At 36.5% G+C, this 27,811-nt stretch overlaps 1 protein-coding gene across 7 annotated transcripts in view; it reads left to right on the top strand.

Annotated features, from left to right (window-relative positions):
• EML5 (EMAP like 5) overlaps nucleotides 1-27,811 on the top strand; it is a 113,959-nt gene that overhangs the window by 29,973 nt on the left and 56,175 nt on the right. For 6 of the 7 annotated variants that reach the window (XM_069858650.1, XM_069858649.1, XM_069858648.1 and 3 more), the window contains exons 5-13: nucleotides 1,565-1,750; nucleotides 10,673-10,808; nucleotides 12,778-12,979; nucleotides 14,032-14,169; nucleotides 15,023-15,279; nucleotides 17,975-18,187; nucleotides 19,871-20,038; nucleotides 21,879-21,985; nucleotides 22,985-23,103. In XM_069858650.1, coding sequence (XP_069714751.1) covers nucleotides 1,565-1,750; nucleotides 10,673-10,808; nucleotides 12,778-12,979; nucleotides 14,032-14,169; nucleotides 15,023-15,279; nucleotides 17,975-18,187; nucleotides 19,871-20,038; nucleotides 21,879-21,985; nucleotides 22,985-23,103 — 1,526 coding nt within the window. Of the gene's footprint in view, nucleotides 1-1,564; nucleotides 1,751-10,672; nucleotides 10,809-12,777; nucleotides 12,990-14,031; nucleotides 14,170-15,022; nucleotides 15,280-17,974; nucleotides 18,188-19,870; nucleotides 20,039-21,878; nucleotides 21,986-22,984; nucleotides 23,104-27,811 lie in introns of those variants that run through there. The other variant, XM_069858651.1, reaches the window with a different exon arrangement.

The following is a 27,811-nucleotide window of genomic DNA, read 5'->3' as shown; positions in this document are numbered from 1 at the left end:
CCATTATGCCTGTTATGGGCTAATATTTGCCAGCAGCGAGGTAGGGTGTTTAAGGTGGCTTTGTGATGTCAGATCATATCTATTTAGGTAAGCAAAAGTTTATTTGAGCAACTTTTAAGGTTCTGCAAAGTCTTTTTAAATAACAGTAGCATCTTAAAAGTAATTTGGTTGCTTTGAGAGAACATTATCTAAAAAACAGTCCTAGAGATTTATAGGCATTCGGATTGGGCAAGAGATTTCTGTTGATATGTATTTTTCTTAAACCATCCCTTCTTCTTGTTCTTTCAGATATCCATAATTACTTGCATGTTTGTAATACTATCGTATTTTTTTCCTCACAGTATTTTATGCAAATTGTCACACTACTTAATATGTTAATACTTCCAAGTGAACTGATATTGAGGAATTACTTTTCTTAGGTGTGTTACCTACTTCCATATTGGAGTGAGGTATTTGATTTATGCAGTGATCGTGCAGTTACTTCTCAAGCAACAACGTAATCTGTGACCTGTGTACTTCGGTTGAAGAAGTACTAGTTAATATACAGAGATTTTTCTAATCAGTATATGATTATTTCTTAATTAGAGTAATTCTGGTATGAAAGTATATGCATTGTACCTGCTTTCATTATCCTGCATTAATTGAAGTCTCTGCTCAGAATTTTGAGTAGGTTATTGGTAATGGAGAGAGTTGCTTGAGATGTGTTTTTATGTATATGTATACAGGGAACATGCTGAGTCAATATAAGAGTAACCTGTCAGCAGTAATGAAATAAATGCTCTCACATTTTCCACTGGATTACTCTGGCAACTTGTTGACTTTCCAGTTTACATACTTGCACAGGAGAGTTTGAAGGGAATATGAAAGTGCTGCTTATTTGCAGAGATCTCAGAAAATAGTGTAGCTGGATATGTGGTTGGCCAGTATTGTGCTCTGACAGGAGACGTTGTCTGTCTTTAGTTGGGGAGTCACTAGTACATCTTGGGTCAACTAGACAGAAATTCACTCTCGTGATTTCTGTAATCACACGCTGTTTATTACAAAGTTCTCAAAAAAGTCCACTTAGGTGGCTGCTTTGCATAATCAGCATTTCTGATGAGGAGTAAGACTGTAATAAAACCAGCTGCTTTCAAACAGAGTAAATAGCAACCTTGAAATTTACCTACTTAGATTGCATCTTTAAATGCCTGAAGTAACAGAAAGTACAAATGAAGCATATGCAAAGTCTTACATCAAAGAAAGATCAAATAATTCTACTATGAAATGCTTTCAAAAAAGACTGAAAATGCAACTGACTCAAAAATTATAATTTGAAAGAATTTCAGTTTGATTTAATACTGATACCCTGAAACTCCTTCCCAATCAGTCTGCTATGCTGATTTTAAGGAAAGATAAAGTTAGTTAATAACATAAAAAAGTTGTTAAACAACTGGAGAACTAAAGCAGAGAAAAGGATAAGAATGATGATATATCTTGGAGGTAAGGTGCTTCTCTTTCAGGTGTGCATATTAAATGGTAGGATATTGATGAAATATCAATCTTTCTAAATCACTTTATGTTGCAGTTCTGGAGCTTGTGTGGCAATTCATTGACACCAAAACGTGGTGTTTTTGGCAAAACTGGTGATCTCCAAACTATATTGTGCCTAGCCTGTGCAAGGGATGAAGTGACATATTCTGGTGCACTGAATGGAGATATATATGTATGGAAAGGAATCAACCTTGTACGGACAATACAGGGAGCACATGCTGTAAGTATGTCTCTTGAAATTATTATAAAATGTTAAATAGATTTCTGTAGAGCTGGAAAGGGCAGTGCAAGATCACCTGGTCTGTGTTCCTAAACAATTTCAATGATAGAAACTCAGTATGTCTAGTTGGAATGTATTTTTGTTTCCTTCTGTTGCTTGAGATCAGTGTTACGGTAGAAAAAGTAAATGCTTGATTGAGAAATACATTTAGGTGTCTGTCTATGTACTATGTACTGTCTCCTGTTATCATTGATGAGGGACTTAGTAATCAATAGAGCCTGGAATGCATTAAAACTTACCCTTGTGTAGGTGTGTATTAGTGTGTTCAGTTTCCTACTCTTCCTTGTCTTATGTTTCTGCCTTTTATGATATTCATTCAGCTTTTTAGGACAGTATACAGCTTTGAAAAGTGAAGACATATCAATAAAAGTTTAAGATAATTTTTCAGAAGTGCTTGGTAAGATTTTCTTTTAATCAAAGTGTTTAATGCAACTATGAAGTGATTATATTTTTGCTACATGAAGTTTCATTGCATTTTGTGTGTTCTTTCAAAGCACATGGTTTTGTGATTAAAGTAGGCAGCAAAAACCCACTTAGTCATTTATAGTCTCATTTGTGTATGAGAATCTGAGAGTTGTCATTTCCGCTCATGATAGGAAGTCATACATGGTACTACAATGCAAGATACAATTTCTACCTTGCCCAAGTATCACTTTATAAACACAGCCAATTGATTTCTGTTCATTTTAACCTACTAGGCATGAAACTGCTAAGGTAACTTTATGAAGCTCTGTTATCTGCTGCTTGTAGATTGATTTTCATTTCAGAATGCATTGCACTTTTTAGAAAATACTTGAAGTTCCCTTATTAACAATTTAAAATAGTGTGAAAATACAAGTGTGTGAGTTCCTATATTGCAGTTTCAAAATTCTAGGTAAAAATCAGTAACAGCTAATTATTTTTTTGTTAGAAGAACGTGTTTGCTGTAAGTGGCAATATTGGACTGGATGGGATGATGTATGTATCTGAAGTATTAAAAACACTCTTAATGATTTGATCACGTAGAATGGAAGGGACAAAGTAGTAAATGGTATGTATGTGGGACAGATTGCAGTCTATAGTAAGGAGAGTCTTGGTTTACTGATGATTTAGAAATGTGCATTCAAGGACAGTTGCAGCTTATTGAATCAAATAATAGTTTAAAAGCCATTGGACTGCTTATTCAGACAGCTATATAATGACAGTGTATCTGATTATGAATAAAACTAAAGTTACAAAGAACGTAAGTGTGGGAGACTTACCAGGAATGTATTTTGTGTTTGAGATTCCTTTGTAGACATATGTGTATATGTAAATATTAAATAAATATATATGTATACACGCATGCGTGCATATCCTCCTGTATCTATCTACAGATATATTAAATGTATTCAACAAGGCTTGAATTATAAACCAAGAAGTATGAGGGGATATTTTAGCCTTCAGATATTCTCTGATTCTTGCTCTGTATCTTCAGATCTGGTTTTAGTGTTCAATAGTGTTCTATTATATCCTATTCTATGTTTTCCTAATGTGACGTGGACATCTAATTTTTGATGATGTAGTTAGTGAAATTAAATTTTTAAAATGCTTGTAATCCATATGCAGACCTGGATTCCTAGAGGAAAGAATGCATTTGGTCTTCTGTCCAAAGCTAGTCAGGAAATTCCCCCCGCGCCCCCCCCCCCCCCGCCCCGTTTGGTGCTGTGAGAGACACCTGTCCTGTATGTTCACATATTTTTTCTTGGAGTATTTAGAATTGCAACAGTTTATATTTCAGAGTAATGCAGTGCGTTTCAGCTGTTTCAGTGTGAAATGACCCAACTGGTTAACATAGGATGATGAGAGCTTGTTGCTCCATTACCTTATGTGCTGTGTCAGCTCTTTGTTGTCCTCAAGGTCAAATTTGAAGCATTTTGCTCCTTACCTTCAGTAGCATCAGTGGACAGAGATCAGGTGACCTTAGAGTAGGTCTCGTCTAGCCTTCTATTTTTGGCTCTGTCCTTTAGGCTCAATGGAAGTGTACCTTGCTGTACTGAAAATTAGGCAGGGCCACTAGTCCATGGCTTTTGAATTAATTTTCACAAAAGATTAGAGTCACTACAAATCCCACCAATTTCAGGGGAAAAAAAACCCCCGATCTCTTCTGGGAGCTTACTTTCCAACAAAATTAAACCTTTTTTTTTCAGTAGAAGTGTTACCTTAAAGGATAATAATTGTAGAAGTATTGTCAGCACAGAATTTAGCAGTGTGGAATGAGTGCCTCTTCAGCCATACTAAACTATTACCATCATATTTTACAGTTATTTTGTACTTAATTTCATAAATCATGTTCTTCTCACGCATTCTTTTAAGAGAAAATACAAATGTAAATGGTATCATTTGTGATGTGTGTATGTTGTTAAAAGCATAGGGTGCATTGATAGAAATTGAAAGAATTGGAGTTGTCTTCACTGCATGCCTGTTTGTCATTGTGCATCATAACTCCTCAACAGGCGTGAATTAAACTGAAAATTCATTCAAGGAAAACGTGTCTCAATATTTGCATAAAGCACCATGGATTCCTTTCTCGCAGCATAAACAGTAGGTGTCTGAGATGCAGGAAGCATATTCTAAAGCAAGTTAGTGATGTGCAGAAGGTGATGTGGTGCTGTCATAGGAGTTTAATAAGGAGTTGGAAGGAGCAGTTCCTCATAGCTGCTTGGGAAGGGCTTGGTGTCTCTGGATGAAGCCAAGATCATGACTAGCAGTCCCCCTGCTCAGAAGGCTGCATTTAGCTAACGAAGGCTCTGGAGTGAGTCCAGAGAAGAGCAACGGAGATGGGGAAGGGGCTGGAGAACAAGTCTTAGGAGGAGCGGCTGAGAGAGCTGGGATTGTTTAGCCTGGAGAAGAGGAGGCTGAGGGGAGACCTCATTGCTGTCTCCAACTCTCTGAAAGGAGGTTGTGGAGAGGAGGGAGCTGGGTTCTTCTCCTAAGGGACAGGGGACAGGACGAGAGGGAATGGCCTCAAGCTCTGCCAGGGGAGGTTTAGGCTGGACATTAAGAAAAAATTCTTTACAGAAAGGGTCATTGGGCACTGGTAGAGGCTGCCCAGGGAGGGGGTTGAGTCACCTTCCCTGGAGGGGTTTAAGGAACGGGTGGATGAGGTGCTGAGGGACGTGGTTTAGTGATTGATGGGAAGGGTTGGACTCGATGATCCAGTGGGTCTATTCCAACCTGGTAATTCTGTGATTCTGTGATTCTGTGCAGATATAATCCAATCAGCCAGCAGTGGTCTTCATTCATATAGAAAATGGGTTCTTTTCAAAGATGGACTATCTTTGTTACAGTTACACTAACTGAAAAGTCATTTTGTGTTTTAGGAGTCATTCAATGTGAAAAATAAACCATGATGTCCCACTATAAACAACCAAGAAAACAGATAGCAGCTTTAACACTAGAAAGCAAAATAAGAATTCACAGCTAAACCAGATTATCTATCTTGTCACAGCAATTCTAAGAACTATAGACAGAGGAAAGAAGAGTTTCCAACAGATTCCTATCTGAGTCTGAGTGGAATCAAAAAGTTGAAAGAAAATAGGTTGGGATGACTGGAGAATTAGTTGAAGAGGACTAGAGTGTTCACTTAATGTAGAAGTAGGAACAGAAAGCAGGAAAATACGGAAATGAGCAGGGGTTAAGGGCAAAGCCATAGAATTCTTGTGCAGGGAGCACTGGATGGCAATGGGAAACTAAAATTTTAATTCTGCTGATCTCTCCTAAATAATAATTCTAATAATGAAAGTTTTGAAAGGGAGAAAGAAAACAGCAACTTGAAAGTGTATTTAAGTTCATTTTCACTGATAGCGCTTAAGGAAGTTATTGTAGGCAGTGGAAAGTTAACATATACCTTGAGTCTTTTTTTTGTACCAGTACAAAGAACAGACTATAGATTCTTCTATTTATTTTATTATCTTACATATTCTAAATTCAAGGTAGTCCATGACTATTAAGATACATATACAAGATGTTACTTGAGTATTAAAACATAATGGTATGGTTACTTAAAAACATTGTATGTTTTAAAGATTCTTGTGTGCTGTGCCTTTGCCTTGCATAGTAAATGTACATAAGATGCTTTCTCAGGACCTGAATAATTTATTTTCAGATAGTCTTTCAGAGGTGCACGTTAAAGTTGTGTGGATTGATGTCAGAAACTGAGGTTAAATAACAGGCTCGAGGTTAAATAACAGGTACTCTGTTAAAACTATTGCACGACTATGTCAGTTGGCTGAACACTAATTAAAAATAGATGGAAACAATATAATGAACTTAAATGAATGGTTTTAAGCTGGTATCATGTACCAACACATTAAGTCATGCAGTATTTTTCTTCTGCTGCTTAGGCTAGTCATGCATTTGAAAGGTAACTGTCCACTTACGGCAGTCACTGAGAGGTGTAGAGGCAAGTATTTAATTTTTTTAATAGAAATATGCCTGGTTTTTAACTATTTTGTGGGTGATTTGTTAGATAGGAAGATTAATTTCACAGTAGTGACTCTCCACTGTAAACTTACTGACACCAAACTCAAATGTTTTCAATCCATTTCTTTCCAATGCAGTATATGTTGGGAGAGACAATTTTTTAGCTTAAGTGTCCAACATCTGTGTTGTTCTACATGCTGGTATTTATTTCCTGAATTGGCCTACATGGCACCAGGTTTGCAGGTATCAGATGGAAGCCACCTTTCTCAAAGCAGGAGGAGAGTCTTTGCTCAGGAGCTTGCAGGGCTCACTGACAGGGCTTTAAACTAAATGTGAAGGGGGAGGGGGATAGTATCAGGCTTGCCTATGACAAGCTGCAGGAGGACACACAACGTTTGGAGGGATGTAGTGCTGGTATGGGCCCTCCACCTGCTGCCTCGGTGCATGTTGGGGATGCTGAGGCACAGTTGAAATCCTGTGGAGATGAGCGGGAGGCTCCTGAGGTAGTAGGTGCCAGGAAGGAAACTTTTGCAGAACACCTTAAAGGAAATAAGGGGTCTTCCACTTAGAAGGAGGTGCAGCCAAGAGCCCAGTTGAAGTGCCTTTATACAAATGCATGCAGTTTGGGCAACAGACAGGAGGAGCTGGAAGTTACCGTGCTGCTGGAAAACTATGATCTGGTTGCCGTCACTGAAACTCGGTGGGACAAATCCCATGACTGGAGTGTGGCTGTCAGTGGCTACAGGCAGTTCAGAAGGGACAGACCAGGACGGAGGGGTTGAGGCATTGCCAGGGGACTTCTAGACTGCATTGAAGATAATTTCTTAATCCAGCTAATAGACATCGCCACCCAAGGGGGTGCAATATTGGACCTGATGATCACCAATACAAGTAAGCTCGTCAGTGATGTCAAGATTGGAGGCAGCCTGGGCTGCAGTGGTCAGGCAATGGTGGAGTTCAAGGTCCTGAGGGATATAGGACAGGTGAGGAGTATAGTCAGGACACTAAGTTTGAGGAAAGCAGGCTTCCAGCTCTTCAAGGAATTACTCAGTAGGACCCCCTGGGACATGGTCCTCAGGGAGAAGGGAGTAGAACAGAGCTGGCAAATATTCAAGGGTGCTTTCCATAGAGGGTCTGGAGGAGGGCTACAAAGATGATCAGAGGGATGGAGGACCTGTCATACAAGGACAGGCTGAGAGTTAGGGTGTGTTCAGCCTGGAGAAGAGAAGGCTTCAAGGAAATGTTATAGCAACTTTCTAGAACCTGAAGGGGAGCTACAAGAAAGCTGGATGGGGAAAGACTTTTTACAAAGGCATGTAGTTTCCAAACCAAAAAATTTAAAAAAAAAAAAAAAAAAGGACCTAGCACTAAAAAGAAGGTGCTGGCATTCTTACTGAACTGGAAAAATGTATCTGTTCTCCGTATTGCTCAGTAGTCAGTTGCTTCTGAAGTTTCCGTATGATTTTTCAAGCTCGGTCCTAATTATAGCTAATTTCAGTCATGTGTTATAGGAACTGTGTAGTCAGAGTTAAATGTGGTGGATTTTATAAGAATGACTGCATTTGGATAAACTAACACTTGATTTTTGTCCATTGGAGGCAAGATGGGTCCAGCAGCAGTAGAAAACCTGAGACTACCTCCATATTGGAAGCTTCTTGGATACAAGCAGTGTCAAAGTATTCATGCAGTAGAGACCATCTTTGTCAAGATGTTCTTGTACTTCTCCAGCTTTCAGCTGTCATTTCTGATAGATCTGGGCGTTTTATTTCTTTCTTGCTCTCATTCAGCTCTTTTTTTTTTTTTTTTCCAAATTTGAGGGAACACAGATGTGATACCAGCTGGTTATACTGGAAAAATAGGAAATATTCTGCATTCTGAGAAAACTGCTAATCAGTCTGGGATATTATTTCCTGAATTTTCCCATTCATAGGAAGTGTAGTGAAAAATTTGTAGCAGACCAATGCAGTCCATATGTAAAACTTTTTAACTTCTAAGATAGAAGACCATGATCTACACCTTTTATTTTGATTTGGGACCTAAATCGATCTTTATTGCTCACATTTTTCAGTTGGATCAAACAAACTGAATGCAGTTGTTTGCTTCTCATTGTTGCTAGGAGGCTATTGACCATCAAGAGTCAAATCATGTTAATGACAATTTCAGTCTGAAGGATTAAGAGAAGAATGAAAACTCCAAAGTTGATTTGCATTAACAATCTTCACAGTTTCTGAGAAGAAAAATTTAGTTGAAGAATTATGGGTGGCGAAGCTATTAGAATATAGATTCTGTCTTGTTTGCTAGTAAGTGTAGGCATAAAAATTAAATGAAGAGTGGCTAAGCTCAGCTTCTTCCATTAGATACTTCTTTCTAGTTTTCACCTGGTTCTTCTATTCCAGTGGCACTTAGATTGAAATGACAATGTCCTATTGCATTTCAGGAGACTGAGCAAGCACAACATCTGCCAAATCTCCTTGACAACCAGTATGTCCTTTTCAAGATAAGGATATTCTGTGAAATGGAAAACAGATTAATCCTGGATCCACTTGATCTTATCTTTAGAACATTCAGCCAGCTTCCCACATCACCAAATGTCTGATTCTTTTTTTAATGCTAATTAAATCATGGATTTTGGAAGGAGTTAATTAAAGAGAATAATTCTGTTATCAAGGTTACATTCAAAAAAGAACTTTAAAAGATTCAAATATGCCAGAACTTGGGCAGAATTAAGTGTATGGTGCAAAACAAGCCAAAATTCTGCTAGCCATTTACTTGCTCAATGACACTTAAAGGTTAATGCAGTAATACAGACAGACACACGTAGAAACAAATGAAGCTTAGGTTGTATTTTCAAAAGTCTCTAGACTAATAAAGAAACAGAAAGAGGATTTTCAGGATGTTGGAGTTAATGGGAGTTAGAAATCTAATCTGTTTATGACTTAAAAATTCCAATATGTTTCTGTTTAGGCACATGCTCCTGAAAACATGGATTGTCTTAAATAGGGATTGTACCCTGAGGATGGACATGACATGTCAAAAAATTTGAGTTCTGTCACCGTAGTCTTTCAGTTTTGATTGTCATTTCACAGACTAGTAATAATATACTTCTTTTTTGTGAAATGTGAGAGATTTCTTTTTTACCTGATGCCAGAGAAGCAAACACGGGCCATATTTCATTATGATCTGCCCATTATGACATTTTCTTTGGTTAAAATTTAAGAAGAAAAAGCAACTTGGTAGGAGAGAACAGTCATGAGTACCTGAGAATTCTCACAAGTCACTGCATGCTAGTTTCCTGTGAGCATACAGCTTTATTTTCCCCTCAAAAGCCAATCTCTCCTTTGCAAATTGCTTTCAATTTTGGAGCTAATGTGCTTCATTACTGTAAAATCCAAACAAACTAAAGAAACTGTTGGAACTTTACATTTACTTCTTGACCAAACGAAAGTTTTGGAACAATGGTATAGAAGAAATATGTGTGTTATTGGCTGTTCAACCTTCTTTTGGACAGAAGTTAGACAGGCAGATTTTCTCTTCTGTCATTTTTAATGCTCTCCTGTCTTCTACTGTCATAGCTGAATATTGAATATTTTCAATGAATATAGAAGATTTTTTTAACTTCTCAAAGACTTTCAGTAGCTTTGCTTACTGAAATGCTTGAGATACTTCTGAAAATAAAACTAGAGAGTTATTTAGGTACTTAAAGTGTGTATGCTGTTTAGCTAAAAAGTCATGTTTGCCTCAAATGTAGTGCGTGTAGTATCTTTATTTTAATAATAGATATATCATCCATGCCTCTTAGTTATCCTGAAGAAAACATTTATCAAATGAGTTAAAGGAAATGCGTTAGGTTATGTTTCACATAATACCTTACATTATGTATTTTTAACTGGTGGAAAGTTATCACTGTTTTTCTTACATTTTGCTTCTGAAGCTTTCCTTTTACATCAGTCTTCCTTGGCTTAACATGTAAAAAATCCCAGATGTGCTTTTTTCTGGTTGCGTAGAAGCTGAGTAATAGCAACAAAGGCCCCAAACCAAGCCTAATGGAAATCAGTGGAAGTCTTCCTGCTGACATTTGAGACAGTTGGACCGGGCCCTAGAGGGTATGAAACTAAACTCTTTCTGGGGATAAGATGCAGCATCACTATAATTGTCATCATCAGGATGAAAGTAGTATTGCAACATTTCTCTTACCTTACTGTGTGTCCCTTAATGTAAATTCTACTCATTTTGCATTTGTTTTCTGACTCTTCTGTATTTCAAGCTTGTATTAGTTACATGCGTTTATGCTATTTTCCACGGCATGACAGGTAGGAAGACAGGAAGACAATCAATATTGACATGGATAAGGGTTCCACTTTCCATATTGGTGTCTCTAGACTGGGTACACGGTTAAAAATAACTTTCTTCTATCTTTAGGCAGGAATTTTCAGCATGAATGCCTGCGAAGAGGGCTTTGCCACTGGTGGCAGGGATGGCTGTGTTCGCTTGTGGGACTTAAATTTTAAACCGATTACTGTGATTGATCTCAGGGAAACAGACCAGGGATATAAAGGTAAAATGACACTGCTGACATGCCTATGACTTCAGTTACAGTTTATGACATGATAAATTTTATATCAAGCAGTCTGTAGCATGTTTTGTCTGTGTCTAGATGTTGTTGTAGCAATTCAAGAAGAGAATAAGAACATGTACTTAAGCACTAATGTCACTTACAATACTTTTTTTGTTGGCATTTGGTTTTATTTGCTGCCAGTCACTCTTTATTTTCTAGTATCTTGCCAAGAATTTGACAGCGTGTTAGAATGTCGGATGGCAATCACATATTCAGGGTCAATATATAACTGATTACAAGTTAAATCTTTGTATTCTGTAATTGACTTGGCATTCCCATCAAGTTTGTGAAATACTGCACCAAGATGGAATACATTCCATTTTAAATGCCCTGCAGTACAATGACTCTGTTTTAAATTTAAATTTACTCAGCTGCTATTTCTCAGTCTTGTTACATCTAGTTGAAAGCTGTATTTTGTTCTCCATTGCATTCTTCCAAATCTGTTCTCCTCTCCAGATTGTCTCCTTTACTCTTCCTATGAACTCTTTCTTCTTGATCACTTATGTGAACTCGATCCTCATCTTTTTGACCTATCAAATGTCTGTGACAGTTAGTAGCATTTTAAAAATCCTGTCTTGACTAAATTCAGTTTCCTGAATCTTTTCAATTCAGTCTTACTGTATCCTTTTGAGAATTGCCTTTATGACCTGTCCTGCTCGTTTTCTTAATTGCATTTTTCACTGCTCCTATACGTCACATCTTGGTAGGTTTATCTGTGAACACGAACTCAAGTTCTATATCCCTGTGAATGGATTGCAGAGCAATTAATTGACTCTAGATATATCTCCAAGTAGTCAAATCGTTTTTCAAAATATCTTCCTCCACCATAAGAAGTACTGGCCTGCTAGCCCACCCATTCATCATTTCTGAGTCTTGCAATATTTTTTCAATATAAATTTAATAATATAAGATTCTTCTTCTCATTCTGCATAGTTAAAAATACTTTTCAGAAGCACATCAGCTCATACCAATACAATGTTCCTTTCTGCCATCTGATATACGTAATTTTATCTCACATATTTCTCCAGAGTACTTTTTCAAAGGTCATTCTTGAGCTATTCTCCACAAAAGTCAGTATTTAGGCGTCTACACCTGAATTTGGCAAAACTGAGCTGCACTATCAGAATGTAATAAATACAAACTCTTTTAAAATGTGCCTGTCACTAAAATTGGGCACATAAGACTGGGTTTGCAGTGTACAACTTTCTTAACTTCCATTTTATTATTCCCAGTTCTATCTACAAACAATGTGCTTGCCCCCACTGTAAGCCTGGAAACTAATTCTGTTGTTAGAAATGCATGTTAAATTCCATCATAAACCCTTTCCATCTCTTTATATGCTGTTTCAGCTTGGTATATTTTTGTTTTATATTCAGTGGGAAAAATAATTTCAGATACTATTAAGATACTACAAAAGGGAAGCATCTCAGAAAAAAGCTGGGGAGAATTTAGCCCTTATGATGTTTTGAATAGAATGCATGTTCCACTGATGCTTCTGTCAGTTATATAATTTAGATTCATCTAGCTAGTACTAAGACCCATGACTTGATCAGAAATGATGATTTATATTGTTTGCTACCTTTGTTGAAATTTAAAGACATTGAACACTTAATTTTAGAGGCAAAGGTCAGTATGATCTTTCTTTGTCAGAGATCTTGTAATACAAGAATTGGCTATGTGTCCTTTATTAAAATAAGGCACACATCTTATTTTAGAATTTCTGTAATATTGTACTAAGCTAGAGAATTTAATGTTCCAAGGTCAGTATGTGTCATATGGAATAGAGAAAAGGAATAAATGAAGGAAGAAGAGAAGGTATATGGATACTTCTTAGTATTTGTCATGTGCTAAGTTACCTTTGTTTCATAAATTCTCAAGTAGTATCTCTCACTAACAATCTCTCCTACAGGTCTGTCTGTAAGAAGTGTTTGCTGGAGAGGAGACCATATACTCGTCGGGACACAAGATAGTGAAATTTTTGAGATTGTGGTGCATGAGCGTAATAAGCCTTTCCTGATAATGCAGGGTCATTGTGAAGGAGAGCTGTGGGCTTTGGCTGTGCATCCTACAAAACCACTAGCAATGACTGGGAGTGATGATCGATCAGTCAGGTTAAATCTTGTTTGTTTGTTTAACTGTGTGTAGTTTTATATAAACAGCTTATTTTGTAAATAACCTAATTGAATTGTATACACTTTAAAGGCATTAAAACACGACACTGAAGTGCTTCTGAACCAGTTAAGTTATGCATGAAATTAGTGCTCTTCAGTAATGAAATACAGTGGAAATGTATATTTCACAAAAATTAAATGTACAAAATGTGAACAAATCTCATTCGGCCTAACATTAAGCACTCATACACAAGTATCCTGCAGTGTTTTCCTTTTTAGCAGTTATGTTAGGCATTCACAGGTTACAATGGAAAAAACTGTAATAAAACTTAATTTTTTTGCGCATAACATATTCACTTTTTCATATGCTGTGAATAAACATTTAGCCAGGGTTTTCATCGTAGTTAATGCATGTGTGGTAAATAGAACCTATATTTTGAGACAATTTGGTAAATTACTCCTTCTTACTTTTTTTGTCAAAGCCACCTTTATTTCTTCTTTCTTTGAAATTAAATGTGTTAATGTTTTTTCCATTAATGAATATTAAAATTATGCTCTAGAATTCTATATGTTTCATATAAATGATGTTGTAATGTATCTCACAGTAAAAGCTTACATGTTATAGTATTGTCTAGTTATATTGTAGGAGTAATAAATAACGCCTTGTTAATAGGAAAAGGTATGTTTACTAAGCGAAGTGTTTAATTGTTCTTTAATGTTCTTGGCTAAAATATTAAACAAAATAGTGGAATTTTTGCAGAGTAGTCTAAAAGTGTGTATTGTCATATACTGTTATTGGTTTTGTATTCAGAAAGTCAAGCAAAATTAATCTGCCCCTGCATTTTCTCATTAGATGCTTTCTGTTTTAGATGTAAGAATGTTCTTTGCTCTATACAAAATTCAGACTTTTGTCATAGATTTTCCTTGTAGAAAATTATTCTAAAATAGGAGAGTGCACTATGTCTAATGTCCTGCAGAAACTGCAGGCTTCATGCTATCTATGACACAACTACAAAACACTCCTCATGTTTGTAATTATTACTTTATTGTAGAATTTGGAGTTTAATAGACCATGCTCTGATTGCCCGGTGCAATATGGAGGAGCCCATTCGTTGTGCAGCAGTTAGCACTGATGGAATCCATCTCGCTCTTGGAATGAAGGATGGCTCTTTCACTGTACTTAGGGTCAGGTATGTTACAGAAGATTAAACCAGACATATTGTTAACTTTTCCAGGCATGTTATCTAATTGCTTTTGTGAATTGTTTCTATATGGACACTGTAGTGGCCCTACACTAAGGAGATCATTTACATTTCTGTTTTAAATTACTGATCTCGAGGGTGCTCAGATTTCTGAAATGTGTTCACTACATGTGTTCATGTTGTTCATGTGTTCATGTGTAACAGCACATTTGATAAAGCATGTTATTCCATTTGTAAAGAATGGCAGCATTACAGGAAGTGTTCTACTTCAGGTTTTAGCTTTATTAATTATTCTTATATTCCAATCTCCCATCATGGAGGGGTTGGAACTAGATGATTTTTAAAGTCCCTTCCAACCCAAACTGTTCTATGATTAAGAAATATTTTTTTTTTAAGAGATAAATTGTTTCTGTGCACTGGAATGCTGCTGTCAGTACATCATGCATATAAAAGCAGTGCTGCCCAGTTGCTTTGTTCATCATAATTTTAAAGGGAAAATATGGTCTGTGTCTCATGTGAGTGAAGTTGTCTTCCCTGAGTGAATACAGATCTGGTAAATGACCTGATTTTTTTTGATTTTTTTTTTTTTTTGTGAATCCAGATAGAACAGTTCATTTTGTTCACTTTCCCTCAACCCAATGCAGCACCTTCTTGTGTGTTTTTTCCATTCTCTTTTTTTTTGGCCATGAAGCTCTATCCAACTCTAAAAGTGTTGTGTTTGCACAGATGCTGGTAAAGTTCATTTCACCGTTTCATAGATTTGTCTCTTGTTTAAAACTGGGAACTGGACAGAATGATAAGACTCTTCTATACTTATGACATGCTTTCTTTCATACTACAGAGATATGACTGAGGTTGTTCATATCAAAGACAGGAAAGAAGCTATTCATGAGCTGAAATATTCACCAGATGGGAATTTCCTAGCTGTTGGTTCCAATGACAGCTCTGTGGATATATATGGTGTTGTTCAGCGATACAAGAAAGTTGGGGAATGTATTGGATCTTTAAGTTTCATCACCCATATGGATTGGTCTTCAGACAGTAAATACTTACAGACCAATGATGGCAATGGGAAGAGACTTTTTTACAGGATGCCAAGTAAGATTCCGAGTTTCCTTTATTATATTTGTTACTTAAACAGAAACAATATTTTGTAAAAACGGCCTAATACAGTACCTGCGTCAAAACACTGGATTATAGAAAAATGTTTTTTGAAGTCCATATAAATATTTGCTATATCGGAATAAATACAGCATTTCTGGCAAATGTTACTTAAATATTTTTATCCTTATCGGTCACAAAGAAAAGTAAACATCTTTTCGTGGTAGGGATGCTAACTTATAATTTATTTTATTTCTCAAAATGAAATTCTTGCTCCTTCTTTTTTAGAAAAAGAAAAATATTGCATTTAAATTGAATTTTGCAGCAGCTTAATAGCTTTGTACTTGTTGAGCTTCAATATTAAATTAATTGTCATTTAGTTGTGCTGTATGTTTTTCAAAATGTGTGCAAAAATTTGTTTATTGTATCTCAGAAGAGTCATCTGGTTTTCTAGAACTATGTTTGCAGAAGGACCAAAGAATTTAATTTAAAAGAGCTTTTACAGTAAGAAGATTTTAATAGATAGAAACAATCAGAATGCAAATTCGTTTGGTACTGTAAGTGGATTAGGTAACTGTAGAGAAAATAGGAGTACCTGATATAAGGGTGTCAAAATGTTAGTAATTTATCACTGGAAACAAAAGAAATATTGAAGATCTGTTACATATATGGTTCAATCATGAAACCTTAAAAAATGAAGGAAAATATAAAAATGAAATTTAGCTGGGCAGTCTACTGATAATGCAAGCTCAGATGTGGTTTTTCTCTTTTATGTCAGGGAACTATTAAAGAAAAAATAATGTATTGCATAATATAAGAATACAGTTTTCAGATTCAAAGTTTGTGTCAACCCCATTATTTTGTGTCAACACTGCCTTGAAAACTTGATTGAACTGTCCCATAGTCTTGGAACAGTTTTATCAAGACAATTCCCTATGCAGAAGACATATGCATGTAGTATATATATCTCAAAGCTTAAAAATTAAGTAGTCCTAGTTACAAAATGCCAAGGGCAGTGTTTGTGCGTACACTCTATACACGATACTATTCTGTATTTTTCCCACCCATTGCATTTGTGGTAAGTGCCACCACCACATACTATATTGTCCCTTCATTTGTTATACAATATTTATGCTTTGCACTGGACATTACTTGTAGTTCTGTGGAGCTTTTTGTGACTCTTTGCTGAAGTATTTTATTTGTTCTATGTGCAAGTTTGATTTTTTTTTTTTTTGCACTGAATGAAACAGAAGATATGGAAGAAGACAGAGTAAGTGAGATTTGAGTTAGGCTGTAACAATGTACACACAGAAGGAGAAATCTGAAGATATATAAGCAGCTTTCACCCTGGAGTTTGTTGATAGATTAGAGTGGGGGATTATGAACGCTTGTTTATGAAAAAATATTTAGCAGAATCAGTGAAGTTAGTGGAATCTCCTAAATATTTTAAAATAATGATTGGAATCATATAGCACTTGAAACTTCACTATAAATGAGTAAGGAACTTAGAGTTGCCTAATACGAGATCTGTAGGACTTAGTCATGAGTATAACCAGTATTAGTAGTCATTGTTTACATGGATTAGTGATTGAAAGAGATTACAAGGTAAACCTTGTCAAAGGGTGTAGTTCTTTCATCAGAGCTGAAGGAACTTCAAACAGGGCACTTGGGTTGCTTTACAGTTTTTTGAGGGGTATTACAGTAGTTAAACTTTTCCTCAAGTGTGGGGTTGGTTTTTTTGTTGTTGTTATTCTAAGTCTCCCTTTCTGATTTATTTGCCATTTTACTTTACCTTTTCTCTAGGGCTGCTCTTTACTCTTTTTATTCCAGTCCACTTGAGTTCTCCCTTGCATTATCTGTCTGTTGAAAACTTGCCTCCTTACAGTACCTGATCCCCGCTCCATCCCATCCCATCCCATCCCACTAGTCAGAATACTAGTAACAAGAAGAAAACAGGAAAAAAACCATCCCCGTTCTCTGCAGTTTTGGTTACACTTAAGACTGAGAGGTGAAGTGCCAGCAGTGTCCTGCTTAGATTCTGTGGCTGTGCACTCAGTCTGACTCCTATCTTTTACATGTGCTTTCATTGTTCTTGTGTTGCTCTTGCACTCAGCTTCTGGACATTCTTGAAGGCATAGAAATAATGGGAAAGACCCATTATTAAATGCATTTTTAAATGGGTCTTTCGTCTGACTCTGTATTTAAGCTGTTATATGAAACTCTGTCGGACTGGAATGATCTTATTACAGGTGTAGCAGGTGTGAAATAATGTAACAATGATCTAAGCATAAAATTGGTATTTTCAGTAATTTACAGTTGCTAGATCTAGTTGAGTTCTTCAGTTTTCGCTGTAAATAATCCAGGTTTCTAGAACAGTTCAACAAAAGTGTTTTTCCAAACTTCATCTTAGAATGGCTACATGTATTTTTTGATAAACATTTAAAAATAAGACAGCTTCAGGCGGATACTAAGAAATAATATAAAACTGTAAAGTACTAAACTCATTATCTTCCACTAAGTAGTTTTGAGAAACCTTACTACTGATACTGTTGGTCATAACAGAGAAGTTAGATGCAGATGCATTTATTTCAGTCTCACTTGGATTAGATTTCTGCAGAATTTTAAAAACTCTTACATTCTTTAAAACTGCATAAGTGAATACTGAAAAGGGGCTCTTTATTTTTGTTCTTAGGTGGAAAAGAAGTAACAAACAAGGAAGAATTAAAAGGCATTCAGTGGGCATCATGGACCTGTGTTTCTGGTGTGGAAGTTAATGGAATCTGGCCTAAATATTCGGATATAAATGACATAAATTCCGTGGATGCAAATTTTATTGGGCAAGTTATGGTTACAGCTGACGACTATGGAATAGTAAAGCTCTTTCGGTATCCGTGTCTAAGAAAAGGTATTACCTTTAAGTTCAATTATAAGTGTGTACGTTTGATGTGTATGTTTTATTGTTCAAGAAAAAAGTGTTAGAAAACTGGGTTTTTGAAAATTATTTAACAGCCAATATTTATTCTTAGAAGTTTAATTTAAGCTCAAAGGTGAAAATAGGCTGGTGTATTGACAACTGTTTGATAAATTTCATGAGGTGATGCAGTCTCTACCCTTTTATAAGATACATATCTTTAAGCATTTCACGTTGGCCTTCCAATAGTTTTCTTCCTTCCTCTGGATCTGTGATGGAGATAAGAAAAAAGAAAAAATAACGTTACTAAATGATTAGAGGCAATAAATAAGTGAACAGTGAGTTGTTCCTGTTATCAGAATATGCCACTTATGTATTTCAAGTTTTAAAACTTTTCCAATATCTTTTTCCTCAAAATTTTACTAGCGATAAGGACAAATCTCATGTGAAGTTTTTAAAACTGAAGCTTAAAGCAAGTTCTATGGTTTTAAAATTTACTGTTCAGGACTGAGCAAACAGGGGAGAGATGTGTATTTTTTAGACAAGAAGAGCTTCGTTTTTTCAGAGCTGTTTGAAGAACCTTAGTCTAGACACCATTAAAGTAGAACTGTAACAGATTATCAATAGAAGAGAGCTCTGTCTTCAAGCTGGTAACATGATGATGGCCAGAAAAAGCTTGTGAAATGCTCCCTCGCTTTTAGGAGGAGTCGTCTTAACCTCAAAGGTTTTCCTGGGGACTGGTTCAAATCTCAAAGTTTTGAGAGGGGAAACAAAAAGTTGCACTGTTGCAGCATTGGAATTTGCATCATTGCATGTTTAATGATGGCTAGAACTGCACGATCTTTGTGATGGGCCTTCGGATGTGTCTTGAAGCAATATGTGCTTAAAGAAGTGATTGTTCTTTTTTGTAAATGATTGATGTTCCTCTGTGGTCTTTTAAACTGTTTTTGTAAACTGTGATAATAAAAACCAATTCATTTAAATCTTTCCAGTTTTATTTTTAAAATGATAAGGCTTTTATTGTTACGTGAGGCAAGCCAAAAATATGTTCTAGAAAACAGTCTTATGCACATTTGAAGGAGGCTGAATTTGTTCCCTTTTTATCCTCTATTTTGCACTAGAATTATAAACCCAAAGAAAAGGCGCAAGAGTCTGTATGATGGAGTGCTGTTAGGAACTTCTTTTATAGTAACTGATTCAATGATTGTGTTGTAACTATGTAGTAGTCAGTGAAAACATTGACTTGCTGTAGTTATATTACTACGGTTGCTGCTACTACTACAACTACTAAAGGTGTGAGGATATGAATTGCTAGAAGTGCTTAGCATTTAGACTGCACAAGCAGTGGGAACCAGTGCTGCAAGCACACAATAAGGTTGTTTTCACAGAGCTAAGCATACATCCTTTAACATTTAAATAACTGCATGTTTTCAATGTAGAAATAATAATGGGCAAAATCTTGGTTTGTAAGAAAATGTAATAGAATGCAATTTAAAAAAATATCTTTCTTTATTACGTCTCATACAGCACTGTCATGTTTTCTGTCTTTGTGTTTGACTTGTTAAAGATGATGCATCATGGAACCCATATTTTAAAGTTTATCTTCAAGACTTTCCTGCGGTGCTTCTGAAATATTTATTCCACATTTATTGAAAGACATTTTTGTTCTTGTTCTAGGAGCGAAGTTTAAAAAGTATCTTGGTCATTCTGCTCATGTGACAAACGTCCGGTGGTCGCATGATCACCAGTGGGTCGTTTCTATTGGGGGAGCTGATCATTCTGTCTTTCAGTGGAAATTTGTCCCTGACCGGAAGTTGAAAGATTCTCTTCATATAGCACCTCAAGGTAAGTAGCTTATTAAAAAAACAAGAGTGGGAGGAGGGGAGGCCAAAAGAGAAGTAAAATGTTTTGATGCGAGTATAGAAGTAAATATTCAGAATTGTCATTCTGCACGAAATTATTAAGCTTTGCAGCTGCCTGAAGTGCCTGATCCTGTTGCCTAATACTTGCCTCTAGCTTGTGTGTTGTTTAGCAGGATTGTGTAAGAAAAATCACCACCGTCTTCCCTGTGCAAAGGGAAAATGTAAATTTTGGATCATAGATAGGAATTTATGAATTCTTTACGTATCATCCTTTACTAAATTGACAGCAATGACATACGTAGGTGGTCACTTGGAAAAAAAGAAGTGTATACTCATTTGATTAAAATTTTGAAGTATTTAGATGATAAGGTAAGCATTGTAATTGATTTTTTTTTTTTAAAGAAGACCCTATGTGTTCAATATTTGGGAAAAAGTGTAGATGATGTTTCCAGCAGTGACTAATACAACAGTTATTCTCAGGAATGAGTTTCCTCAAATCAAACAATTAACAATTGCCTCGCTTGGCAATGCAAGGAATTTAGGGAGTCCTTTGGAGAAATAAGTATGTAATGTTGCAATGAAGTAGACTGTTTCACCCTTTAATTGCTAAGTACAGGTGAAGATGTATCAGTGTTGTCCCGGCTAACAGGTAAAGGATGCTGATTCAGTGCAGGCCACATCTGTGCCAAACACAGAAGGAAGCCGTTATTCTCTTCATCTCCTTGGTGAAACCTACAAAAGGCCTTTAACTGCTTTAATCATTAATGATATAAATTAATTTTCACCTATTTCCCATGACCCAAATCTCTCATTAGCTACTCCTTCACAAGATAAAATTTCAATATCTTAAGTGTTCCTGGAGGAACGAGTGTTCTTTTGTTCCTGGAGACATAATCTTAATTCTGGCTATCTGACAGTATGGGAAACATACATCTGTTTTATCACTCTTTTGATAACTTTCCAGCTAATGGCTGTTCTAAGTCTCTGATTTGCTACCTTTATCGATAGCAATATTGTTTTTCTCTAGATCACTGATAAAAATATTAAGTAGTATAGCTCCAAAGATTGCTATATATTGCATATTTCTAGAAACTTTTCTGACTGAGTGATGATTCTCTCTTAGCAATTACAATTGGAGATCTTTTAAAAAGCATTTATGTTCTAGGCTGATTTTGTGTCTGGCTTCTTAATCAAAAACACGTGCAACATTCAGTCAAAGGTTGCAGAAAAATCAAAATGTGTTGTCATTTATCAGCCAGGACATTCTTTTCAGTTTCCACTGGAATGAAGCTCTTGTGCTACAACATTACCTGCCTTTCCCCATATGAAAACTGAAATGTTAAATGACTACTCATTCTCCACAGTCACCCAAAATTTTACTACGTTCTTTCCATGTATGACTTTTTTTCCGTGATCTACCTGAAGAATTGCTGCTTATGTCAGTGGACCACGTAACCATAAGTTTCTCTTTGGAGCCCATTACTTCTCATTAGCTTTCTATAAGTCTCAATTTCTGCTTTACACTCATTACTTCATTCTCTGCTTTCTTCTTTTCCTCCTAACATTAATGTTAATGAAATAACTTTAATGAGTGAGAACTAACTCGCTCCCAAAAACAAGCAAAAAAATTTATCATGCTTATTTGGATTATTTCTGCTATGTCAGCGGAATTGATCCTGTCAGGGTGTCAATTATTAACAGTCTACGTTGTAGTTCATATAAGAATTGATTATCAAATCAGAAACATTGAGCAGTTACTTCGAATACTTTCTGGTTCATAGTTTAGATTGTTTCATTTTCTGTTTCTGTTTTCTTGGTGGTAGAGAGTCTGGTTGATTCCAATAGTGATGAATCAGATTCAGATCAATCTGATGTTCCAGAGCTGGACTCTGAAATTGAACAAGAGACACAGATCACCTATCGTCGACAGGTAAAGATTTTAGTTTTAATGGCAGTTGGAATGCTTCCTGGGGTTTAAGTTGTACTTCTATGGAGTCCTGTTGAAATCTGAAAATTGGGGAGACAGCAAACTGAGCATGTACTGAACAAAAGCTTTAGAATTGTTATTTTCTGATGCATTCCATAATGTTAAGACACAGTAGAGGAGTAGAGGTCCTGATGCATTCCATAATGTTAAGACACAGTAGAGGTCACGGCGTGACCAGCAGGTCCAGGGAGGTTATCCTCCCTCTGTACTCGGCACTGGTGAGACCGCTCCTCGAATACTGTGTTCAGTTCTGGGCCCCTCACCACAAGAAGGATGTTGAGGCTCTGGAACGAGTCCAGAGAATGGCAACAAAGCTGGTGAAGGGACTGGAGAACAGGCCTTATGAGGAGCGGCTGAGAGAGCTGGGGTTGTTTAGCCTGGAGAAGAGGAGGCTGAGGGGTGACCTCATTGCTCTCTACAACTACCTGAAAGGAGGTTGTAGAGAGGAGGGAGCTGGCCTCTTCTTCCAAGTGACAGGGGACAGGACAGGAGGGAATGGCCTCAAGCTCCGCCAGGGGAGGTTTAGGCTAGATGTTAGGAAAAAATTTTTCACAGAAAGGGTCATTGGGCACTGGAACAGGCTGCCCAAGGAGGTGGTTGATTCACCTTCCCTGGAGGTGTTTAAGGCACGGGTGGATGAGGTGCTGAGGGATTTGGTTTAGTGTTTGATGGGAACGGTTGGACTCGATGATCCGGTGGGTCTCTTCCAACCTGGTTATTCTGTGATTCTGTGAAAAAAAAGTGACTACATGTATTCCTAGCATGTTCTATTAGAGTTTTGGTTGTAATTTAAAAACTGGTTACACTATTCAATGATCAGCCACAGTTATTGGAGATTTTATTCAGTTATTTCAGTGTAACTTTTTTGTGGGTAATAACTGCAGCTGAATTCTCAGAATCATGTTTTTATTAAGTCTCTTATATGTTTACTCTTTCTTGAAGGTTTACAAAGAAGATCTACCTCAACTTAAAGAGCAATGCAAAGAAAAAAGAAAAAGTGCGGCTTCTAAGAGAAGAGAGCGAGCTCCAGGGAACAGTATAAGATTACATTTTGTGCATGGGTATGAAAACTAGGATTCTTTAAGATATACAAACAGACTGTTTGTGTTTTGTAGATTGGTGTTTAATAATCTGATGAAAGTTATTTACACAGTTGCTTTGTGATTTACTGGATTTATTTATTTCTGTAAAAATAAATTTACATTATAGTAATAGAAAGCTTTGATGCCAAGCTAGACTAATTCTGAACATGAACCCTGAAGTGAGTCTGCACTGAAACTTTAGCTGATATTTATTATTAGAATAGAAGTGAATAAATATTATATTTGGCTCTCACCCTTATTTTTGAGTATCTGGAAAGCAATATTCCTCTTTGGTGTATTACTTCAGAAGCTACTACAGAAACGTGGTGTAGTTATTCTGTAGTAAGCGATGTTTCTATGAGTGTTTTATTAAAAACAAATATAAACTGTTAGTACTTAATTTGAAACAATTTCCATGTTCCTCTGTTTAGGCATTAAATTTAATTCTTAATAGATCCTGTAAGTGTGTTAAAACTCAGTTTCACTCTCTTTTTGGTGCTAATTTGAGTAACAAAATAGCTTTCAGATGCATCCTTGAAATCTTGTGATTTCGTCTTTGGCAGCTTGGTAGGGCAAAGATGTGGTGTTTTAAAGCAAACTGGCAGTAGATGTTACTACATTAGAATAATGATCAGAAATATAAATTCCTTTGATACAAAGCAAAACAAAAGCCTTTACAAAATTAAGACATTGGAAATCGGGTAATATTGTGTTTTCCTTTTTAAGGATACTTCCTTGCAGGAAGACAACTTCTTTTTAGAGATAACTAAATGAGCAGATAAGTTACTCCTGCTATCTGTCTTTATAATGACACTTAAACATTATTAGAAGGGCTCCACATAGAATGCTTAACCAATTAATTGGCTAAGAATAGTTAATCATTCAACTCAGCAATTTTGTCGGTAGAAGACATGGAGTCTGAGGAACAGTTCTGGGAAAAACGGCAACTGGGAAGCTTGGTACAGAGTTGAGGTTTTTTTTATTTCTGTTTTTGGCACTCCAGAATTCTCAGTTAAAGATTTTTATATCTATATAGAAAATGCATTAAGGTGGATAGCTGTATGTAGCCTTTAAAATTTCATCTAAGAATCAAACCAAATGATCCTGAAGAAGATGTAGCACAAACAGGGCCCTGGATTTTTGGGATTATTGTTATTTCCTTCACAACAGAAGTGAAGCTTGACCAGAATATCCAGGAATGACCAGAAGTAGAATGTCCAGTTGAGTTCTGTCTGGTTACCCAGTGGGCATCAAGGAAACTAATGAAGAATCCATGCTGAACAACAGATTTTTCTCAATGTCCAGGCTGTTAACTTTAAAGTGACCCACATCCAAGTGAGTAATAGGCATATTCTCTGATTCAGGAAGTCTGCTTTGCTTCATCTTTCTTTAGCTGCAATGGAAATGTCTTGGATGTTCCTTGAAAGTGTAAAAAGTAGTGCTTTTTTGAACTAGGGGAGTAGGAAGCTCTTTTTCCTTTCTTTGTTTCTGAGTACATTGGTTTAGTGTTTTGAATTTGTCAACTGCCTTGAAAGATGAACTTTTAAAAATCTCTTCATATCCTGTAAGAATTTTTTTTAAACCTCTGTTTAATTCCTGTTTTGGAAGGAGGTAAAACTAATAATGCTGAATATGTTATGCAGCCACTGACTGATACGGATGAGGAAACAACTCCTGCTAACAGGTTAATCTTTAAGTGCATCTTTCTTTGAGAGGTCTGATGCAATCATGATCAGAAACATGTTACTAAATTGGTATACTAATTTGCCCTCTTTTTGTCTATTCTTGAATTTTCTTTCTGCAATGTCTTTGACAACAGTGGTGGTTCAGAAACATAAAAACAAATCTTTTGAGATATTCAGAAGAACCCCCTTTTCTAACTAAATGCTTGTAATACTTTCTTTATGTGGGCAGAGAATAAGGATGCATATATAATAGTTAAGTCCTTTATTCCCTTAAAGATATGGTGCTGATCTCACAAGAAGGATTTTTTTTTTAAAAAAAATATTATTCAAAGGATTTAAGCAAAATCTAGTTTAAGTTTTAGAATATTACTTGAACTGACCTTATCATAAGATGACATGGGATTTCTCATGCTTTTAATTGAGTCTTATGACACTTTCATGGATTCCTACCAGAGGACTACAAATACCTCCCAGTAGCATCTGAAGGGAGTAGGCTGTGAGTGAGGCCTGTTGAGAAAACACCCTTCTCATGTGAAGATATTAAAAATATATATATCCCTACCTTTATGCTAAAGACTGTGACCTTTTTATTTTATTTTGACATTGAGTTCCTCTGGAGATTTTTAGGGAAGGATTGCAGTACTATCAGAAATTTCCCATATATCGTTTGAAGAGTAAAATACAAATTTTGAAACACTTACAGCATCAGACATTTGACTCTTTTCCCAGAGAGGACACTGCTTGTGAAGTTGCCCCTTAGTTGGCTGTAGATGTGTAACTTGCCAACTGTGGGTAGGATCCAGCTTCAGGTTAAAGAACTTAAAATTGTGTGCCTAGAAGTAGGTGGTTTTATGTGTGTATCTAAACTTCTCTGCCACAGTCAGTGGAAATCAGTAATCAGTGGAGCATGAGGAGTGATTTGGCTCAAGTCAAATTGAATGCTGACGAGATAGTCAGCTGAGTAGCCCTGCCTGCAAGTTCCATTGACTGTATTGACTAGAACACTGTTGATTAAAAAATACGTGTTAGATATATGAATGGCTTTAAATTGGAAGGGAAGGGATTTAGATTAGACTTTAGAAAGAAATTCTTCACAATGAGGGTGGTGAGACACTGGCACAGGTTGCCCAGGGAAGCTGTGGATGCCCCCTCCCTGAAAGTGTTCAAGGCTAGGTTGGATGGGGCCTTGAGTAGCCTGGTCTTGGTGAGAGGTGTCCTTGCCCATGGCAGGAGAGTTGTATCTTTAAGGTCCCTTCCAACCCAAACCATTCCATGATTCTATGATGTATTAACACACATGTGAGCACCTCTATTTGCATGTCTTAATGCCAAACTAAATCCAGTCCCTGTTCTTCATGACCTTGGTAACAGCATTTTTTTTTTTTTCCTGCATAGCATTGAGATAGCTGTCTGTTCTTCTGAAAGTTACTATAGTATTAACTTGAATCAGTACTGGACTGATAGTTGGAGAAGCAGTTGCTGAAGACCACTTGAAAACATCAGCTACTGTAGAATGCAGTGTTATATTTATTGTGCCTTGTTATGTATTATCCGGTAATGATGACGTAGACCCTGCTTTCCTTATTATTTTGTTTCTAGTTTCTTATAAGATATCTTTTAAATTACTCCTGTGGCTTGTTTTCTGCGTGTGAAGAATTTGTTTCTCTTTGTGCATTTTCTGAGATTAGCTAATAGTTTCGGTGCTAAATTGGTTTAATAGGGAGATGTGAGTGTTTTGGAACTGTGTAGCATGTTCTCAGGGTATGATCTTTTACACTGAAACATGCTTCTTTTCATCTCTACTTGGATTGTCTAAGCCCATCACTTTATCCTTCTGCTTAGAAGTTGCTGACGTAGTCAGGGAGTTAGTAAACCGTCATATGGGAAAGAACAGATGTGTTTAACTGGGTCTTTCTTTGCTCTACTTGGTATTTTGGCAAAATATGCTTTATTTTAATTTTAAACAACTGATTGTACACTTGTTTTTTTAATAACTGGAGGTAGTAAACTGAAATACAAACTTCTGACCACAAAAAGTTATAGGTATGAGTAATAAGAAATATTCTCCTGCATCCTAGATACATTTTGGATATTTTGGGTAGTCCTGTAATAAATGTCATTAATGTACTCAGTTTCAGTGCGCTTAACGATAGGGTATATAGACAATTGTTATGACGAAAATTGGGAAAATTATGAATTTCTGGGTTGCAGGTAGAAATATTTTTACTTTTATAGGTGACTGCTAAGCTTGTAATAAATTGCTTAATGTCCAGTATTACCACCATACATATTTTTATAGTTGCTTTGAAAAATACTCCTATTTAGGTGTGTTCAGGATTTTTTTATTCTTCTTCACTTGTAAAGAAAATCAAGTATTTTTAACAGAGCATGATGCAGAGTGAAGCACAGGAAAATGACATCTGAACAACAATAGGTCCAGATATCTTCTCTGGCACTATGCCTGCCTTTATAATCCCTGCCCCTCACTGAATATTGTCCCATCCTTAAATTGTTGATGTTGCATACTGTGATAGGTTACGTTTGTGTTCTCTCATCGTAGTTACTGTAGTTCATTGCATGTTATTTCCCTTTAAGAATTAGTGGCTGGGCAGCAAGGCAGGGCAAGCAGGCAGGCTTTGGGTCAGGCAGAAATCAGCTTCAGAATATCCACACATGTTGCTGCTGGGGGAAGTTGTTAGTGAAGGACAGGGTCGAAGGGAGCGTGAAGCATGACTGGAGAGTCTACCTGTGTTTTGAGTCTACATTGTTGGTCGCTTTCAAAAGAACAGGGAGCAGACATACAGCTTCGGCTTAGACCTTATGGAAGTTCTCCTTGCCTGTTTGTGATCCAAAGAGACTCAGCTTTGAACTTTACAGTATCACAGACAATACAAAACTGGGAGAAGTGGCTGGTACATTGAGAGAGACCTGGACAGACTAGAAAACAGGAAGGAGGAATCTCATTAACTTCAAAAAGAGAAAATGCAGCATTCTGCGTCTGG

This window comes from Phaenicophaeus curvirostris, chromosome 5, assembly GCF_032191515.1.
Source record: "Phaenicophaeus curvirostris isolate KB17595 chromosome 5, BPBGC_Pcur_1.0, whole genome shotgun sequence".
Classification (NCBI taxonomy): domain Eukaryota; kingdom Metazoa; phylum Chordata; class Aves; order Cuculiformes; family Cuculidae; genus Phaenicophaeus; species Phaenicophaeus curvirostris.
Note: the sequence above shows the minus strand (reverse complement) of the source record. Positions and strands in the feature narration are given on the sequence as shown.